The sequence below is a fragment of the Pristis pectinata genome, chromosome 2 (genome assembly GCF_009764475.1).
Source record: "Pristis pectinata isolate sPriPec2 chromosome 2, sPriPec2.1.pri, whole genome shotgun sequence".
NCBI lineage: Eukaryota > Metazoa > Chordata > Chondrichthyes > Rhinopristiformes > Pristidae > Pristis > Pristis pectinata.
In genome coordinates, this window is record NC_067406.1 from 8,857,471 (window position 1) to 8,879,554 (window position 22,084).

The 22,084-nt window shown below is 44.4% G+C and overlaps 1 protein-coding gene across 1 annotated transcript in view; it reads right to left on the reverse strand.

Moving 5' to 3' along the window:
- The window catches only part of LOC127580080 (dedicator of cytokinesis protein 2-like), a 1,107,748-nt gene that overhangs the window by 193,720 nt on the left and 891,944 nt on the right, over nt 1–22,084 (reverse strand). Inside the window, 1 exon segment of the mRNA XM_052033289.1 lies at nt 1,738–1,886. Within this exon segment, the coding sequence (XP_051889249.1) occupies nt 1,738–1,886 (149 nt within the window).

The following is a 22,084-nucleotide window of genomic DNA, read 5'->3' on the forward strand; positions in this document are numbered from 1 at the left end:
AAGCTGAATTTTTTTGAAGAACTAGCAGAATGCATTGACCGCAGTGCAGTTTATGCTGTCTATGTGGACTTCAGTGAAGCCTTTGACAAGGTGGTGCATCGCAGACTGGTCCTAGAGGTTAGAACCCATGGGATTATGCAAGTTGGCAAGTTGGATACTGAACTATCTTGGTAATAGGAGGCAGAGGGTGATGGTGGAAGGTTGGTTCTTGTGAATGGAAGCTTGTGACTAGTGGTGTACCACAGAGATCAGTGCTGGGATACTTACTGTGTGTTATATATATTAATGATTTGGAGATGAATGTTGGATATATTTGCAAACTATATGAAAATTTGCAAACTATATGAAAATTGATGGTGTTGTTGATAATGAGGATAGTCAGAGGCAACGGAATAGTATTGATCAGTTGGTAAGATGAGCAGAGCAATGGTAGGTGGGGCAATTCTGATAAGTGCTGGATGATGCACTTTCATCTAAAGTCATTGACAATAAATCTGATTCTGATTCTGACAATGAATTGTAGGGCCATGAGGAACAGACAGCCTTTGTTGTATAATTCCAAGGATCTCTGAAGGTAGCAGCACAGGCAGATAACATGGGAAAGATGGCATTCAGGAGAACTTGAACAACTAACAATCTTCAGGAGGTACTCAGTGCCATGAGCAACGTTAGTTGGGTGAAAGGAGATTGTTTGTTGCTCCAGATTCCAGCATCTGCAGTCTCCTGTGTCTCCATATGGGGTATTTGCTCTCATTAGCCAGGGCAGAGAATATAAGAGCAAGGTGGTTATGGCACAACTTTATAAACCACTGGTTTGGCCACAGTTGGAGCACTGTGTGCAATTCTCCACCCTGTAGGAAGGACGTGATCGCATTGAAGACATCAGTGTGCTTATGCCAATGAAGTACAATTACTATTGCCTCTTAAGGAAGGATGACCGTCAATAGTCTTTACTCCAACTAGACTATATGTGACTCCAGATCCACAGAGATGTGTTTGACTCTTCAGTTATCTGGCAAGCTACTCAGCTCTCCCTCAAGAAAGGAATGGCTGTAAATCCAAAGATCTGCACTCATCTGGACACTTGCATCTGACAACCATCAGTCTAACCATTCCTTCCAAACCTGGGGCACAGTGACTCTCGTATCCACTATCTACAGAGTGCACTGCAGTTACTCATCCAGACCACTCTCACCACACCTCCCAAACCCAGGATCTCTTGTACCAAGGGCAAAGGCAGTAGGGCCAAGGGAACACCATCACTCCATGAATTGACCTGTACGATCAGTATGCAAGACAAGTTTTTCACTGTACCTCGGTACAAGTGACAATAATAAACCAATACCAATACCCTCCAAATTGTACAACACCCTGAACCGGAAATATATCACAGATCCTTCAACATCATCGGATCTAAATTTGGAATTTCCTCCCCAGCAACACTTTGGGGGCACCTTCACCAAAAGGAGGACAGTAGCTCAACAAGGTAGTTTGCCACCACCTTCCCGAAGGGTAATTGGGGATGGGCAATAAATGCGTCACCCAAATCCTGAAAAATAAATAAAGACTGATACCAGCATGGTTGCTTAACAAATTAAATTCTCTTTATTATGTAAATCTGACTTTGAGAGAAAAATATTTTGAGCACAAACCACCAGATTTTCATAAAACCTCATGCTGTTCACTAATCTGTCCAAGTAGTTCATGCTGTTAACATACTAAAACATTAATTCTTACCGCTCTGAATTCCCCTTTGTACTGGTACTCGCACTGCATCATGTCGAAGAAGATGGGGATGGTGGACTTGCGGAGCTCCACCTCAGGGATGAGGGTCATCTCCAGAATCGGCCCGACCAGCCCTGGAATGAAGCGGATCTTGTGCTGACCTGTGGAGGGGGAATAGGAAGGTAACAGGATCAAAGGTCTGGGACAATCTTGTGACAATCTGATCATTGACTTCAGGAAAGGGGGTGGTGTACATACACCTGTCTATATCAATGGTGCTGAGGTCGAGAGGGTTGAGAGCTTCAAGTTCTTTGGAGTGAACATCACCAATAGCCTGTCCTGGTCCAACTGTGAAGACGCCACACCAAGAAAGCTCAACAGCACCTCTATTTCCTCAGGAGGCTAAAGAAATTTGGCATGTCCCCAATTTTTGTCGATGCACCATAGACAGCATCCTATCTGGATGCATCACAGCTTGGTATGGCAACTGCTCTGCCCAGGACCGCAAGAAACTGCAGAGAGTTGTGGACAGCTCAGCACATCATGAAAACCAGCCTCCCCTACATGGAATGTCTATGCCTCTCGCTGCCTTGGTGAAGTAGCCGGCATAATCAAAGACCCCACCCACCCAGGTCATTCTCTCTTCTCCCCTCTCCCATCAGGCAGAAGATACGGGAGCCTGAGGGAACATACCACCAGGCTCAAGGACAGTTTCTATCCCACTGTGATAAGACTATTGAACGGTTCCCTTATACGATGAGATGGACTCTTGACCTCACAATCTACCTTGTTGTGACCTTGCACCTTATTGTCTACCTTTACTGCAGTTCCCTGTAGCTGTGACACTTTATTCTGTATTCTGTCATTGGTTTTACCCTGTACTACCTCAATGCACTGTGTAATGAATTGATCTGTACGAACGGTATCCAAGACAAGCTTTTCACTGTACCTCGGTACAAGTGACAATAATAAACCAATACCAGTACCAATACCAATCTAGTCCCACAACACAGGGACAGTCTGAACTAGATCTTCTTAAGCTGTGAGGTGACCCAGTGCAGGCCTCTAAGTGTGAAGGCATTCAATAGGATAGCTGTAAAGAAGATGTTTCCAAACATGTTCCACCATGATTGGCTGAAGAAATTAGATCTATATTCTTTGGAGTTTAGAAGAATGAGGGGTGATCTCATTGAAAAATGGGGGACATGACAGGATAAATGTTGAGATATAAACTGGTAAATTGGTTTATTATTGTCACATGTACTGAGGTACATAACAAAGAAAAACTTTGTTTTGCATGCCATCCATACAGGTGATTTCATCACATCAGTGCACTGAGGTAGTACAAGGGAAAACAATGCAGAGTAAAGTGTTACAGTTTCAGAGAAAGTGCAGTGCAGGCAGACAATAAGGGGCAAGGCGATGATGAGGTGGATTGTGGGGTCAAGAGTCCATCTTATCGTACGGGGGAACCATTCAATAGTCTTATAACAGCGGGGTAGAAGCTGTCCTTGAGCCTGGTGGTATGTGCTTTCAGGCTTTTGTGTGTTCTGCCCAATGGGAGGGGGGAGGAGAGAGAATGTCCAAGGGGGGTGAGGTCCTTGATTATATTGGCTGCTTTACTGAGGCAGCTTGGTTATTGGATTAAGTTGGATCTTCCTCCGTTAACATAATTTTCTAACTTCAGCTCCACCTCTGCAAATTCCCAGAGCAGAGAATGCCTATTGCCTTCTTGCTTAAAGTTCTTCAGGCTTAATCAGGTACTCAGCAGCCAGGAGGCCTGAGACAATCTGTCTCAATTATCATACAGCTCAGTGACTGTTTTCAATTAACTAGGTTGTTAAATTCTGTGACTTTCACTACAACTATCAATGGATTTAATTTACTGCTTTTCAGCAGCAAGTGAAATATAATTTATGGCCAACTCATTTTAAAGTGAGTGAAAGACTTTTGAATCATTTTATCATTAATCAAACATAGAACAGTAATGCAACATGAACTGTTAATGAATGATTTAAAGAAGGAAGTGATTTTACCTTGTAACAGCACAGACAAGGAAATATGAGCACAGCATAAGGAAAGGAGTCACATTTTTACAGCACATTTTTTGATCCCATGGAGCTCTTTACAGTTAATTAAACATACTGAGTGCAGTGTCATATGTATTATTTTCTAAGAGGTGCAAGATGTTCAGGAAAGATGAAATAGGGAAAATTGCAGGATGGGTGGCAGTATTGATGAGCAAAGCTTTTATAATGCTGGAGAGACTGGATCACCTTGAGAAGTCAAGGCCAAATCCAACTGATCATTAAGAAGCAAGAATAGCTCCATCACCATCCACAGGCCAACAACTGTGAGAGTTTCAAACTTGATGGGTTTCCTCTGGGTGCTCCGGTTTCCTCCCACCTCCCAAAGATGTGCAGGTTGGTGGGTTGGAGACACAAGAGACTGCGGATGCTGGAATATGGAGCAAGAAACAACCTGCTGGAGGAACTCAGCAGGTCGAGCAGCATCTGTGGAAGCGCCCCATCGCAGGGTCTCAACCCGAAATGTCGACGCTTCCTTTCCCCCCACAGATGCTGCTCGAGGGTGCTCCTCCAGCAGTTTGTTTTTGCTCCAGATCCGTAGATGAATTGGCAACTGTAACTTGCCCCTCATGTGTTGTGAGTGGTCGAATCGGGAGGTGGTGGTGGGGGTGGGGGGCAAGTTGATGGGATTGTGGGAAGAATTAGCAATGGGATTCATGGAAGATTAGTGCAAATGGGTGGCTGATAGTCAAGGTGGATAGGGTGAACGCACACAGTCTTCTACAGAGGGTTGGGCAACCAAGAACTAGAGGGCATAGGTTTAAGTTGAGAGGGGGGAGGTTTCATAGGAACTTGAGGGGCAACTTTTTCACCCAGAGGGTGGTCAGTGTATGGAACGAGCTACCAGAGGAAGTGCTTGAGGCAGATACATGAACAATACTTCAAAGGTACTTCAATAGGGAAGGTTTAGAGGGGTATAGGCCAAATGCAGGTAAATCGGACTAGCTGAGATGGGAATCTTGGTCGACATGGACCAGTTGGGCTGAAGAGCCTGTCTCTGTGCTGTAGGACTCTATGTCTATAACTCATGTCTCAAGGAGTTGAGCTCTAATGTGAGGCCAATGTAGAAAGGGCCAAATGTACCATCCTCACAGATGTTTGACCCCCACAAAAGTGGGCTGAGGAGTGGAAAATGGAGTTTAATTCAGATTTGGGAACACAAATGAAGGTTGGACTTTCACTGTGAATGGCAGGGTCCTGAGGAGTGTTGTGGAACAGAGAGACCTAGAAGTTCAGGTACATGGTTCCCTGGAAGTGTCTTCAAAGGTAGACAGGGTGGTGAAGAAGGCTTTTGGCACATTGGCCTTCATCATCCGGGGCACTGAGTACAGAAGTTGGGATGTTAGGTTGCAGTTGTCCAAGCTGTTGGTGAGGCCACATTTGGAATATTGTGTTCAGTTTGGTCACCCTGCTAAAGGAAAGATGCTATTAAGCAGGAAAGAGTGCAGAGGAGATTTATAAAGATGTTGCCGGGACTTGAGGGACTGAGTTATGATGAGAGGTTGAACAGGTTGGGACTTCTTTCACTGAAACATAGGAGAATGAGGGGTGATCTTATAGAGGTGTATACAATCATGAAGGACATAGATAGGGTGAATGCGCACAGTCTTTTTCCCAGGGTTGGGGAATCAAGAACTAGAGGGCATAGGTTTAGGGTGAGAGGGGAGAGATTTAATAGGAACATGAGGGGCAACTTTTTCACCCAGAGGGTGGTCAGTATATGGAACGAGCTGCCAGAGGAAGTGGTTGAGGCAGGTGCATTAACAACATTTAAAAGGCACTTAGAGAGGTACATGGATAGGAAAGGTTGAGAGGGATATGGGCCAAATGTGGGCAAATGGGACCAACTGAGATGGGAATCTTGGTCAGCATGGACCAGTTGGGCCGAGGAGCCTGTTTCTGTGCTCTATTACTCTATGACTCTAACAGCTTCTTGAGTGGAAATTCTTCCCTGGCCTGTAACCGTGCTACATTGTAGTGGCAAAGCATCGAAATCTGCTGCTGAAATTTGTTTCTTCATAGCCCACTCTGTGTCATTGACTGGGGATAACTTGCTTGGCTTGTTTACCTGAGGTTGGCTTCAAAACACTGAGTTCCCAATGGCTTCCTCATTGTCCTAAGTTACATTTAGAACATAAGATCATGAATGTAAGAATAGAAACAGGACGCATCAGCCCCTTGTGTCTGCTCAACAGGTCAATAAGATAATGACTGTTCTTTAACCTCAGTGCCACATTAATTTAAAGATTAAAAATTTTATTTACAGCGTGGTAACAGGCTCTTCCGGCCCAACAAGTCCGCACTGCCCATTTTAAACCCAAATTAACCTACCCGTACGTCTTTAGAATGTGGGAGGAACGCACTGACAACATATCCTTTAATGTTGAACCATCCACTGATCTCTGTTTTAAGTATCCCCGGTGACTGAGCCTCCACAGCCCTCTTGGTTTGAGTTTTCCAAAGTCTCACCACTCTCCAGGCAAAGAAATTTCTTCTCACATCAGTCCTGATTGGCCAAGCCCCCTTATTTTGAGATTATGACCCCTGGTTCTAGAACAGCCACGGAACAGGAAATATTTAGAGGGATTTGGGCCAAACACGAGCAAATGGGACCAACTTGGATGGGCTTTTGTTGGCATGGACCAGTTGGGCCGAAGGGCCTGATTCGTGCTGTATGACTCTATGACCAGCCAGGAAAATCATCTCTGCATCCACCTTGTCAAGCCCTGTGTCAATTTTATATGTTTCAATGGGAATACCTCTCGTTTACCTGAACTCTTTGGTTTGTGAACCATAGAATCTAACAGCACAGAAGGAGACCAATCACCCCATCTTGTCTCTGCCAATCCAACTCCTACAATCATGGGAATTTTTCTTTTCAAGTCCAGAGAATTATAGAGTCTTCACAACATGGGAGCCCATTCAGTCCACCTGCTATTTATGCACCAGGACATCCCAAAACAATTAATAGTCAATAAGATTCTAAGATTATGAGAGGCACAGATAGGGGAGGCAGTCAGAATCTTTTTCCCAGGGTAGAAATGTCAAATACCAGAGGGCATGGCACAGGAACAGGCCCTTCAGCCCACAATGTTGTGCCGAACTAATTAATCCAGTAATTAAACACCTAACTAAACTAACCCCTTCTGCCTACATGATATCCATATCCCTCCATTTAGTGCATATTCATGTGCCTATCTAAGAGCCTCTTAAATGCCTCTATTGTATTTGCCTCCCTCCATGTGCGGGGCAGGTTATTTATGCAGAGAGTGGTGGATGCCTTGAACAGGCTGCCAGGGGTGGTGGTGGAGGGAGATATGATAATGGCATTTAAGAGGCTGCTAGACACATGAATATACAGGGATGGAGGGATATGGATCACGTGCAGGCAGGAGAGGACTAGTTTATTTCGGCATTGTGTTCTGTGGGCTGAAGGCCCTCTTCCTGTGCTTTACTGATCGATGTTCTATGTTCAATGGAGTTATTATTTTGAAGTACAATTAGACTACAATTAGAAACCGTTCTAAAAAGTGGAAACCATTTAATCCACAAACAATCTGCTGGACGAGCTCAATGGAGGAACTCAGCGGGTCGAGCAGCACCTGTGGGAGGAAAGGAATTGTTGACATTTTGGGTCAACAAGTCCTTTCCTCTCATAGATGCTGCTCGACCCGCTGAGTTCCTCTAGCAGATTGTTTGTTGCTCCAGATTCCAGCATCTGCAGTCTCTTGTGTCTCCCTTGCATACACGAAGACTGACAAAAGCTGGGGAATCTAAACGGAAACCTTGTGCAGGATATTAAGAAATTGAGAAGACTTCCCCTTCTCTTCTTCAAAAAGAATCCAATATTTTCACTCAGGTATCATTCAAAAAGCAAGCACTTCCAGCTGTTCAGTACTTCCTCAGTAATTTGTCAAGATCTTTCTGTACATGGTTCTGAGTGAGACTTGAACCAATGACCTTCAGAGTGGCATAGTCGGTACCCACTGAGCTGTGTCTGGCACTGACGGCACAAGGTAAGTACAGAACTGTGCTGTACAGGCCACAAAGGAACAAGGTGTAAAAATCAAAACAAAATTTATATGTTGGAAATCTGAAATAAAAATGCTGGAAGCACTCAGCAGGTCAGGTTTCCTTGCTCGAAGGAGATTAACCCCAGCTTCTCCAACTAACTGGGAGTCCCTCTTTCCTGGGATCATTTCAGTAAAGTTGCTCAGCACCTTCTTCAAGGTCTTGATATCCCTCCTAAAGTATGGTGCCCACAACTAATCATGAGACCAAAAATATACATGGTACTTCAATTATGGTCTCACCAATTAATCATGAAAACATTATGGTCTCACCAACTAATCATGAAAACGTTATGGTCTCACCAACTAATCATGAAACCAAGGTTCAGGAGATGTCTCGCAGCCCTTCGCTGATCAATAAGATCATGTCTGATCTGTTTCTGACTGCAGTGAATTTGCTGGGAACTTTCAACAGGGATAACTGGGGAGGATAAATTTATAGGGTTATTGGGGGAAAGATAAATGGGCAGGATTGTGTGGGTCAGCAGAGGTATGATGAACTGAATGGCCTCTTTCTGTGCTGTAAGATTCTAATTCCATTAGTACTTCTGGGACCAATGAGCAATAGACCATTTATCTCAATCTACACACAATATAACACTGTCTATCTTTCCTATAGATTCGTCTCTAACAAGGAGAAAGAACCAGCTTGTCCTATCCCCTTCTAAAGAAGTCACCTCCACTTACCTGCTGTTCTCCATCCCTGAATCTGCTCATTGTTCAAAAATACGTCTCCCCGCCTCTAATATATTCAATGATTCTGCCTTCATAATTCTCCAGAGGCACACAACCCTCTGAGAGAAGACATCCCTGATACCCCTCATCTCTTTTTTTGAATGGGTGACCCCTTATTCTGAAATGATGCACCATAGAAAGCATCCTACCCAGATGCATCAGGGCTTGGTACGGCAACTGCTCTGTCCATGACCGCAAGAAACTGCAGAGAGTTGTGGACACAGCCCAGCACATCATGGAAACCAGCCTCCCCTCTAACACTTGTCACTGCCTCAGTAAAGCAGCCAACATAATCGAAGACCCCACTCACCCTAGACATTCTCTCTTGTCCCCCGTCTCTTCAGGCAGAAGATACAAAAGCCTGAAAGCACGTACCACCAGGCTCAAGGACAGCTTCTATCCTGCTATTATAAGACTACTAAATGGTCTCCTCGTATGATAAGATGGACTTTTGACCTCACAATCTACCTCACCATGGTCTTGAACCTATTGTCTGCCTGCACTGCACTTTGTAGCTGTGTCACCTTCTTTTGTATTCTCTTATTGTTTTCCCTTGTACGACCTCAATACATTGCTGTAATGAAATTATCTGTCTGGATGGCATGCAAAACAAAGTTTTTTACAGTACCTCAGTACATGTGACAATTATAAAACAATTTACCAATTTAGTTCTATGTCCCTCCACAAAGCGAAACATCCTCTCAGCACCCTCCCTGCCTTCTCCAGATCATATACATTTCAATAAGATAATTTCTCATTCTCTAATACTCCAATGAGTGTAGGCCTGATTTGATCAACCTTTCCTCATAAGCCAGCACCTTCAAGAAAGGAATCAACCTGGTGAACCTTTTCTGAATGCCCATGAAGCAAGCATGTCACTTCTTAAATCACTCGGAAACCAAAACTATACCTTGTATTTCACTTATACATAGAACAGAGAGCATAGAACACTACAGCACAGTACAGGCCCTTCAGCCTACAATGTTGTGCCAACATTTTATCCTGCTCTAAGATCTATCTAACCCTTCCCTCCAACATAGCCCCCTATTTTTCTATCATTCATGTGTCTATCTAAGAGTCTCTTAAATGTCCCTAATGTATCTGCCCCCACAACCTCTGCAGGCAGTGCGTTCCATGCACCCACCACTCTGTGTAAAAAACTTACCCCTGACATCCCCTTTATACCTTCCTCCAATCACCTTAAAATTATGTCCCCTCGTGTTAGCCATTGTCGCCCTGGGAAGAAGTCTCTGACTGTCCACTTGATTTATGCCTCTTATCATCTTGTGCACCTCTATCAAGTCACCTCTCATCCTCCTTCTCTCCAAAGAGAAAAGCCCTAGCTCACTCAACCTATCCTCATAAGGCATGCTCTCCAATCCAGGCAACATCCTGGTAAATCTCTCCTGCACCCTCTCTAAAGTTTCCACATCCTTTCTATAATGAGGTGACCGGAACTGAACACAATCCTCCAAGTGTGGTCTGACCAGAGTTCGATGGAGCTGTAACATCACCTCACGGCTCTTGAGCTCAATACCCTGACTAATGAAGGCCAACACTTCATATGCCTTCTTAACAACCTTATTGACCTGCGTGGCAACCTTGAGCGATCTATGGACGTGAACCCCAAGATCCCTCTGTTCCTCCACACTGCTAAGAGTCCTGCCATTAACCTTGTATTCTGCCTTCAAATTCAATCTCCCAAAGTGTATCACTTCACATTTATCCAGGTTGAACTCCCTGCCTCTTCTTGAGCCCAGCTCTGCATTCTATCAATGGTCTCAACAATCCCGTCCAACTCAGGGTGAACCAGTGATTAATGAAGGTTTAGCACTACTCCCTTCTTTTCTTCTCTATAGGTTGTCCCCAGATTAAAAACGCCTGATTTATGGACTCCTGTACATATGAACGAGCTCCCATTATTTTATCAAATTCAAAAGTCCAACGTAGGTACATATGTTCGTACAACATCTTCAAGAGATGGTGCCTCAAGAAGGTGATATCCGTCATTAAGGACTATCACCCCCGAGGACATGCCCTCTTCTCATGACTACCATCGGGGAGGAGGTACAGGAGCCTGAAGACCCACACTCAGCGATTCAGGAACAGCTTCTTCCCCTCTGCCATCAGATTTCTGTACAGTCCATGAATCCATGAACCCATGAACCCAACCTCATTATTCTTCTTTTGCACTACTTATTTATTTTTGTAACTTACAGTAATTTCTATGTCTTCATGTCTTGCACTGTACTGCTGCCACAAAACAACAAATTTCATGACCTATGTCAGTGATAATAAACTTGATTCTGGTTCTGATTCTGATTCCTACGAACAGCAGAACCAGTTTCCTCCCTCTCTCCACTTTTAGTAATGGTTCTTTCTTATCAGTCTTTTCATTACAACACTGTGGGGGTATGCTAAGCATATCGAGTGACTTTTGTGTATTTTCTGACTTATGAACGAGATTAACTTAAGGACATCTGTAAAAATGGAACCTGTTCCGTACCCGGGAATGGCCTGTATTTAGAAACTTGAGATCCAAAATGTTTTTTTTAAATGTCATAAAAGGCTGTTTAAACCTGAATTGGCATCTTTAAAGATTTTTGTGTATAACTCCAGCTACATCTGTTTATATACCTGCTTTAAAACTGCATGATTATTGGCACTCCTAATTACAAAAAAATCCTTTGAGCTTGCCGACCAAGATTCCCATCAGAGCTCATCCCATTTGCCCGCATTTGGCCCATATCCCTCTAAACCTTTCCTATCCATGAACCTGTCCAAGTACCTTTTAAATGTTGTTAGTGTACCCACCTCAACCACTTCCTCTGGCAGCTTATTCCACATACTGACCACTCTCTGGATAAAAAGTTGACCCTCAGGTTTCCAGTAAATCTTTCCCCTCTCAACTTAAACCTATGCCCTCTAGTTTTTGATTCCCTGATGCTGGGAAAAAGACTGTGTGCATTCACCCTATCTGTGCCCTTCATGATTTTATCCATGTACTCCACATCCACTGCTCGACTTTCATCAATGTGCTTTGTCACATCCTCAAAGAATTCAATCAGGCTCGTGAGGCACAACCTGCCCCTCACAAAGCCATGCTGACTATCCCTAATCAGCCTATGCCTCTCCAAATGCCCATAAATCCTGTCTCTAAGAATGTTCTCCAGTAATTTGCCCACCACTGAAGTAAGACTCACTGGTCTGTAATTCCCAGGGTTATCCCTACTCCCTTTCTTGAACAAAGGAACAACATTTGCCACCCTCCAATCCTCTGGCACTACTCCAGTGGCCAGTGAGGATGCAAAGATCATCACCAAAGGTGCAGCAATCTCTTCCCTCACTACGCGTAATAACCTTGGATATATTCTATCCGGCCCCAGTGACTTATCTATCCTAATGTTCTTCAGAGGTTCCAGCACAGCCTCTTTCCTCATGTTGACATGCCCTAGTGTATCATCCGGATGTAAGCCATCCTCACAAATGTCAAGGTCTCTCTCACTGGTGAATGCTGAAGCAAAGTATTCATTAAGGACCTCCCCACCTCTTCTGACTCCAGGCACTTGTTTCCTCTTTTATCCCTGATCAGTTCTACCCTCACTCTAGTCATCCTCTTATTCTTCACATACATGTAGAATGCCTTGGGGTTTTCCATAATCCTACTCGCCAAGGACTTCTCATGCCCCCTTCTAGCTCACCTAATTCCATTCTGAAACTCTCTCCTAGCTACCATGTAACCCTCCAGAGCCCTGCCTGATCTGTGCTTTCTAAGCCTTAGGTAAGCTTCTTACTTCCTCTTGACAAGATATTCTACATCTCTTGTCAACCATGGTTCCTTCACTCTACCATCTTTACCCTGCCTCAATGGGACAAACCTATCCAAAAGCCCATGCAAGTTCTCTACATTTCCATTGTGCACTTTCCCAAGAACATCTGTTCCCAATTTATGCTCCCAAGTTCCTGCCTAATAGCATCATAATTTCCCCTCCCCCAGTTAAATACTTTCCCATGTCGTCTGCTCCTATCCCTTTCGAAGGTTATGGTAAAGGTCAAGGAGTTATGGTCACTATCTCCAAAATGCTCTCCCACCAAGAGATCTCAAACCTGATCAGGCTCATTGCCTAGTACTAGGTCCAGAGTGGCCTCTCCTCTAGTCGGTCTGTCCACATACTGTGTCAGGAATTCTTCCTGGACACTCCTAACAAACTCTGCCCCATCTATCCCCTTTACACTAAGGAGGTGCCAATCAATATTAGGGAAGTTGAAATCACCCATGACAACAACCCTGTTATTTTTGCACTTTTCCAAAATCTGCCTCCCGATCTGCTCCTCAGTGTCTCTGCTGCTATTGGGGGGTCTGTAGAATACTCCCAATAGAGTGATCACTCCCTTCCTGTTTCTGACTTCCACCCACAGTGACTCAGTGGACGATCCCTCCAAGACATCCTCCCTTTATACAGCTGTGACACTGTCCCTGATCAGCAAAGCCATCGCCCCCACCTCTTTTAGCTCCCTCCTTGTCCCTTTTGAAACATCTAAACCGTGGAATATCTGACAGCCATTCCTGCCCTTCTGACAGCCAACTCTCTGTAATGGCCACAATGTCGTAGTTCCATGTACTTACCCATGCTCTAAGTTCATCACCCTTGTTCCTGATACCTCTTGCATTAAAGTAGACAGCACTGAGAAATGCAGCACAGAAAGAGGCCTTTTGGCCCCCCCCACTTCCTTGCCCACTATAAATTATCCATTAACGCTAACCCCATTTACCAACACTCGGTCCTTTTATGCCTTGCTGATGCAAATACTTGTCTAGATGTTTCTTAAATAGAACATAGAACAGTACAGCACAGAACAAGCCCTTTGGCCCACAACGTTGTGCCGATATATCTATTCCGTCCTACCTACAGAATGCCCATATCCCTCTATTTTCCTCTCATTCATGTGCTCATCCAAGCCCCTCTTAAAAGCCTCCAGTGAATTTGCCTCCACCACCCTATCAGGCAACACATTCCAGGCATCCACCACTCTCTCAGTAAAAAACTTACCCCTCATGTCTGTTCTGAACCTACCCCCCTCACCTTAAATGCATGCCCTCTGGTATTGGATCTCTTAATAATAGGAAAAAGATATTGCTTGTCGTCCCTATCTGAGCCCCTCATAATTTTATACACTTCCAAAGGATCACCCCTTAACCTCTGCTGCTCCAGAGAGAAGAGACCAAGTTTGTCCAGCCTCTACTGATAGCTCATGCTCTCTAATCTAGGCAGCATCCTGGTAAACTTCCTCTGCATCCTCAACGTCCTTCCTATAGTGAGATGACCAGAATTGCACACAATACTCTAAATGCGGCCTAACCAGAGTTCTATAGAAATGCATCATAAAGGTTGTGAGAGTATCTGAATCCACCGCCCCTTCAGGCAGTGAGTTCCAGATTCTAACTATCCTCTGGGTGAAAAAAAATTCTTCCATAAACAGAAAGAATGTGAAAGCTTAAGAGAGGGTGCAGAGGAGATTTACCAGGATGCTGCCTGGATTGGAGAGCATGTCTTATGAGGATAGGTTGAGTGAGCTAGGGCTTTTCTCTTTGGAGAGAAGGAGGATGAGAGGTGACTTGATAGAGGTGTACAAGATGATAAGAGGCATAGATCGAGTGGACAGTCAGAGACCTTTTCCCAGGGTGACAATGGCTAACACAAGGGGGCATAATTTTAAGGTGATTGGAGGCAGGTGTAAGGGAGATGTCAGGGGTAAGTGTTTTACACAGAGAGTGGTAGGTATGTGGAACGCACTGCCTGCAGAGGTCGTGGGGGCAGATACATTAGGGACATTTAAGAGACTCTTAGATAGACACATGAATGATAGAGAAATGGAGGGCTATGTGGGAGGGAAGGGTTAGATAGATCTTAGGGCAGGATAAAATGTCGGCACAACATTGTGGGCCAAAGGGCCTGTACTGTGCTGTAGTGTTCTATGTTGTAGATCACCTCTAAATCTCTTACCCCTTACCTTCAACCTATCCCCTCTGGTTTTGGACATGCAGTATGTCCCAGATTTATTTAGTAACTTGAATTTAAATTCCCCGGGTATCTTGATGAGATTTGAACCAACCTCTCTAGATTAACGATCCTTGACAGTAATCCTGTGACTTAACCACTTTGCTACCATCCTTGTATATCTGACATGTCTGCCCATTTTAGCTGTCCATCCTCCTGAGGACATCTGTTATCCTTCTCATTAGTTACTGTCATTTGGAGTATCCAGCAGATTGTTTGCTGCTCCAGCATCTGCAGTCTTTGGTGTGCCCCACTTCTATTTCTTCTCTTCTTATTGAGTAACACAGTGCTCAGCAAGTTCACGTCGACCTGAGTTACAAGGAAAGGTTGCGTAGGCTGAGACTTTATTCCCTGGAACGTAGGAGATTGAGGGGTGACCTGATAGAGGTATATAAGATCACGAGAGATATAGACAGGGTGAAAGCACATAGTCTTTTCCAGGAAGGGGGTGCTTTAAACAAGAGGGCATAGGTTTAAGATCAGATGCGATAGATTTAAATGGACATCAGGGACAGCTTCTTCACGCAAAGGATGGTGCATGTTTGGAATGAGCTGCAGAAATAGTGGTTGAACTGGGCATATTAGCAACGTTTGAAAGCCATCTAGATAAGTACTTGGATAGGAGAGGTTTAGAGGGCTATGGGCCAAACACGGGCAGATGGGACTAGCTCACTGAGCAACATAGTCGGCATGGACCAGTTGGGCCGAAGGGCCTGTTTCCATGCCATGTGCATCTATGAGCTGAGCCTCATGACAAAAAGAATGATATTTATTTCTTGAACACAAAGTGAGCTGGCTCATTTGCTGTGAATTAAAATGAGGCTACGCCAAATGACCTTTAAGATCCAAATGGATTTGGGATTTTGTGTTAGTTTGCCCTTTTTATTATTAATCATAAGTGACTGAGCATGAATATTTTACTTCTCTCTCTCTCCCTCCCTCTCTCTCCCTCTCGCTCGGCAATTTACAGAGTATGGGTTGGGTGAGGGGGAGTTATGACCTCACTCTATTGCAGTGAGGGGTGCTGTTCCAAGGTAGTGTAAGTTCTTGATGTTGACACTTGGAGTACTTCTCCTCCTCATATCCTTCACCTGGATCAGTGCAAGGATTCCAAAATGCTGAATTCAAAGGCCACCATTATTACTTTGCAGACATTTGGTTAATTATCCATGGTTCATTTGCAAGTCCATCCAAATGCTGGGACTGCAGTGTAGTCTGGCAGTGATGTTGCATACTTAGTTCAACCTTAATTAACCTTTCTTAATTCTCATGCTTCAGAGGATAAGACCTGTGAGTGATCATACCTACAGATTAGGAGAGGAGACAAATTAAAGGGATAACGAAGATTATTGTAGAACAAAGTCCATTTTAAATATTCAGATCGTGCACTGGTCTTGAAGATGAAAGAGGGTGTTTTTCTCTATCTGACAATTTTAAGATCAAGGAGACCAATTTGGCAGAATTAATATCCTTCCAAAGTTACTGTGACTGTGGTAAATTTAACATTTTAAATTGCTTTTGTCAAAGCTAAACTTGATTGAAAATGCAATCCTTTGGGTGACCCCGAGGTTCCATTGTCTGTCACTTTAGTTCTCCATCCCAGTCCCACTCCCACTCTGATCTCCCAATCTTTGGCCTCTCAGCAAAGCCAAACTAATCTTCTGCAGAGGCACATTGAAGCCATCAGGATCCAGTAGTGAACTCAACATTTTCATGTTTGTGTCAGAACTGGCCAGTTCTAATTGAAGGCCATCCACTTGTAACATTAACTCAGTCAATCCGGCAAACGAATAAATTGGTAAATTATTGTTTCATGTACTAAGGTACAGAGAAAATGTTGTCTTGCATGCCATCCATACAGATCATTTCATTACAACAGTCCATTGAGGCAGTACAAGGGTAAAGGATAACAGAATGCAGAATATAGTGTTACAGTTACAGAGGAAGTGCAGTGCAGGCAGACAATAAGGTGCAAGGTCATAACGAGGTAGATTGTGAGGTCAGAGTCCATCTTATCGTACTAGGGGACCATTCAATTGTTTTATAACCACGGGATAGAAGCTGTCCTTGAGCCTGGTGGTACGTGCTTTCAGGCTTTTGTATCTTCTGCCCAATGGGAAGGGGGAGGAGAGAGAATGTCCAGGGTAGGAGGGATCTTTGATTATGTTGGCTGCTTTACTAAGACAGTGAGAAGTGTAGACAGAGTCCATGTGGGGGAAGCTGGTTTCTGTGATATGCTGAGCTGTGTCCACAACTCTCTGCAGCGTTTTTTCTCTCTCCACAGATGCTGACTGACCAGCAAAGTATTTCCAGCATCCTCTTTTGTTACAAATTTCCAGCCACTGCTGTGTTCTGCATCTCACAATTCCTTTACTCTCTCTAAGCACTGGCACCAAAAGCAACAACATTACATGGCTCCACCTTATCACAGATGTTTCCTCCATTCTCTCCACTGTTCCCCCTCTCTGCAGTTTAACAATCCCACTTCTCAAGAACTGAAGAAGGGTCATTAACCTAAAACATTATCTCTGTTTCTCTCTTTACACATGCTGCCTGACCTGCTGAGTTTTTCTTGCCTTGATAAGATAAGATTTCTTTCTTAGTCACATGTACATCAGAACACACAGTGAAATGCATCTTTTGCGTAGAGTGTTCTGGGGCGCAGCCCACAAGTGTCGCCACGCTTCCAGCGCCAACTTAGCATGCCCACAACTTCCTAACCCGTACGTCTTTGGAATGTGGGAGGAAACCGGAGCACCCGGAGGAAACCCACGCAGACACAGGGAGAACGTACAAACTCCTTACAGACAGAGGCTGGAATTGAACCTGGGTCGCTGGAGCTGTAATAGCGTTACACTTACTGCTACACTACCGTGCCTTCCCTTGTTCTGCTTGTTTTACAAAATGCATGCTGGAATAGGATAAATAAGGGCAAGATCCTGGGAACCCCACCACCCAGCTGAGGTGCAGAGGTACATAGAGGCATGGGAAGCTACAACATTTATGACATGGTATAAAACATTGGTTAGTCTGCACTTAGAATATTGTGTGCATTTCTGCTCACCCCTTTACAGGAAGGATGTGGAGGCTTTGGAGAGGATTCATAGAGTCATGGAGTCACAGACCAATACCGCATGGAAATAGGCCCTTCGGCCCAATCAGTCCATGCTGACCACGGTGCACACTGAACTAGTCCCAATTTCCTGCATTCGGCCAATTTTCCTCGAAGCCCTGCCCCTCCATGTACCTATCCAAGTGCTTCTTAAATGATACTATTGTACCTGCCTCAACCACTTCCTCTGGCAGCTCGTTCCATACACTCACCACCCTCTGCGTGAACAAGTTGCCCCTCAGGTCCCTTTTAAATCTTTCCCCTCTCACCCTAAATCTATGTCCCCTAGTTTTGGACTCCCCAACCCTGGGGAAAAGACTGTTACTGTCCACCTTATCTGTGCCTCTCATAATTTTAAACACTTCTATAAGGTCACCCCTCATTCTCCTACATTCCATGGAATAAAGACCTAGCCTGGCCAACCTCTCCCTATAACCCATGCCCTCGATTTCTGGCAATATCCTTGTAAATCGTCTCTGCACTCTTTCCAGTTTAACCATGTCTTTCTTTTAACAGGGTGAACAAAACTGTGCACAGAACTCCAAGTACCAATGATTTACACATGCAACACAATGTCCCAACTCCTATACTCAATGCCCTGATGAAGGCCAGCATGCTAAACGCCTTTTTCACCACCCTGTCTCCCTGGAATGGCACTTTCAATGAACAGTGCACTTGTACTCGTAGCTCCCTCTGTTTCATTACGCTCCCTTGTGCCTTACCATTCATAGTATAAGTCCTACACTGGTTTGACTTTCCAAAATGCATCACCTCACACTTATCTGTATTGAAATCCTTTTGCCAGTCCTCGGCCCACTTCTCCAACTGATCAAGATCCCCCTGTAATCAACGATAACCTTCTACACTATCAACAACACCTCCTAATTTTGTGTCATCCGCAAACTTACTGATCAAGCCTTGTGCGTTTGCATCCAGATCATTCATATAAATAATGAAAAACAAGGGTCCCAACACCGAGCCCTGCGGCACACCACTAGTCACCGGCCTCAATTCTGAGAAACAACCTTCAACCACCACCCTCTGCTTCCTACCTCCGAGCCAATTTTGAATCCACCTAACTAACTCTCCCTGGATTCCATGGGACCTAACCTTCCAGACCAGCCCACCATAAGATAAGATAAGATAAGATAAGATAAGATAAGATAAGATAAGATATCTTTATTAGTCACATGTACATCGAAACACACAGTGAAATGCATCTTTTGCGTAGAGTGTTCTGGGGGCAGCCCGCAAGTGTCGCCACGCTTCCAGCGCCAACATAGCATGCCCACAACTTCCTAACCCATACATCTTTGGAATGTGGGAGGAAACCGGAGCACCCGGAGGAAACCCACACAGACATGGGGAGAACGTACAAACTCCTTACAGACAGTGGCTGGATTTGAACCCGGGTCGCTGGCATTGCAAAGCGTTACGCTAACTGCTACACTATCGGGCCTACCACCATGCAGGACCTTGTTGAAAGCCTTGCTAAAGTCAAATAGAAAACATCCACTGCCCTACCCTCATCTACGTTTTTGGTCACCTCTTCAAAAAACTCCAAAAGGTTCGTCAAGCACAACTTTCCACGCACAAAGCCATGCTGACTCCTTCTAATCAGACTCTGTCTATCCAAATGCTGGAAGATCCAGTCCCTTAGAATTTCCTCCAGTAACTTTCCCACTACTGACGTCAGGCTGACTGGCCTGTAGTTCATCTGAACATTCAACAGGAGTCATTCAAGTTAGGCAACATATTTTGTGTACCGCAGCACCTCAAAGCACTGGGAAGATATCACCAATGCCGTCTCTGCAAATTTCTCCAAGTCAACTGGAAGGAAAAGCAAATGTCATTGGGTCCTCTCCCAGGTCAGCAATGAGGACCCAGTCACATACTGTTCACTCCACTGGGCAAGCCATGTAATTTGCATGCCAGATACCAGACTCCCAGAACTGACACTTTTGCCTGAGTTCTGTCATGGGAATAGATTGCTTAGTGGACAGAGGAAATGACTAAATATGTCCTCAAAACCTCCTTAAAAAATTGTAACATCCCCTCTGACACTGGGAATCCCAGGCCCATGACAAAGATTGGTGTTGTTATGGAGAGTGTTGAAGATTTCCGAAGGATACATTGGAAATAGATCAGTTAGAGATATAGGCGGAGAAATGGCAGATGGAGTTTATTCCGGCCAAATGTGAGATAAGATAAGATATCTTTATTAGTCACATGTACATTGAAACACACAGTGAAATGCATCCTTTGTGTAGAGTGTTCTGGGGGTAGCCCGCAAGTGTCGCCACGTTTCCGGCACCAACATAGCATGCCCACAACTTCCTAACCTGTACATCTTTGGAATGTGGGAGGAAATCGGATCACCCAGAGAAAACCCACGCAGACACGGGGAGAACGTACAAACTCCTTACAGACAGCGGCCGGAATTGAACCTGAGTCGCGGACACTGTAATAGCGTTACATTAACCACTACACTACTGTGCCTGCACTTTGGGAAATCATATGTAAAGGGACAGTACTTTGTTAATGGCAGGATCCTTAACAGTGTTGATGTACAGAGGGATCTTGGGGTCCAATTCCATAGCTCCCTGAAAGTGGCTGCACAGGTTGATAGGGTTGTAAAGAAAGCGTGTGGTATACTTGTGTTTATTAGTCGAGGCATTAAGTTCAAGAGTCAGCAAGTTATGTTGCAGCTTCATAAAACTCTGGTAAGGTTGCATCTGGAGTATTGCATTCAATTCTGGTCGCCCCATTATGGGAGGTATGTGGAGGCTTTGGAGAGGATGCAGAAGAGGCTTGCAAGATGCTGCCTGGATTAGAGGGCATAAAGAGAGGTTGGACAAACTTGGGTTGTTTTCTCTGGAGCGGTGGAGGCTGTGGGGAGACCTGATAGAAGTTTATAAAATTATGAGAGGCACATATATAGAATAGACAGCCGGTATCTTTATCCCAGGGTCAAAATGTCTAACACTAGAGGGTATGTAATTAAGATGAGAAGAGGTAAGTTCAAAGGAGATGTGCAGGGCAAATTTTTTACACAGAGAGTGGTGGGTACCTGGAATGTGCTGCCATGGGTGGTGGTGGAGGCAGATACGAAAAGGGCATTTAAGAGACTCTTAGATAGGCACATGAATGTGCAGAGAATAGAGGGATATGGACATTGTGTAGGCAGACAGGATTAGTTTAGTTAGGCATTTAATTACTAGATTAATTAGTTCAGCACAAAATCATGGGCTGAAGGGCCTGTTACTGTGCTGTACTTTTCTATGTTCCATGATCACTCAAAGTGGAGAAGGTGCATTCAGGATGCGACTGAGAACTTCGAGTGTATGTGCCAAGAATACATAGAAGTCCAGCATGAATGGAAGCAGGACCACACCACCTGCCAAACCGTGCATCCACCCTCCTCATCAGGAACCTTCTGCCCCATCTGTGGAAGAGTCTGTTGTTCCCCCACTGACCTCACCCGTCACTTGAGAACCCACAAAACCAGATCAGAAGCAAGTCATCCTCAATGCCAAGGGACTTCTAAGAGATGGTTCTGCCTGCTTGAGGTCACAAACAGGGACAACAATACAAAAACAAGCTCCAATTTACAGAATTGGCTTCTGAGCTAAAATCCATGCCGCTCTTTCATTCAGGCAGTTGAACGCAGCACCTAAAGTGTGTTAAGAAAGCAAGATATTTCAGATGCTGGATAAGTAAAATTTTACCTGTACTACCTCAATGCACTCTGTACTAACTCAGTGTAACTGCACTGTGTAATGAATTGACCTGTACGAATGGTCTGCAAGACAAGTTTTTCACTGTACCTCAGTACAAGTGACAATAATAATCCAACACCAATAAAAGTAAAATGTTGGAAATATTTCCAGCACCTATGGAGAAAGAAACAAAGTCAATGTTTCATCTCCATTCCCGATTGGAAACTAAACATGTAGTTGTGGCAGGGCATTGTACAATGTATATGATTCCATTGTTCAGTTCTGCTGACGGGATAGATTTCTGGGAAAATATGTTCTGATGAGAGCTCCGTTTATACATCCTTTGTCTTCTCTGTTCAAAGTGAAGCTGAATCATGTAAAGGAGTCATTCTTCTTCTGTATAACACAACCAGTTCACCCTCCTTAACCATTGTGTGGGGTGTCAAGACAAGAAGAGACACAAATAAAATTGGGGAGGAGGAAATTGTTTAAAAATGTTTGGGGACGTCACTGGCAATGTTGTGATTTCTTCTTCCTGAACTGAGAAGCTAATTAAGAGTCAGTCACAATGTTGGCC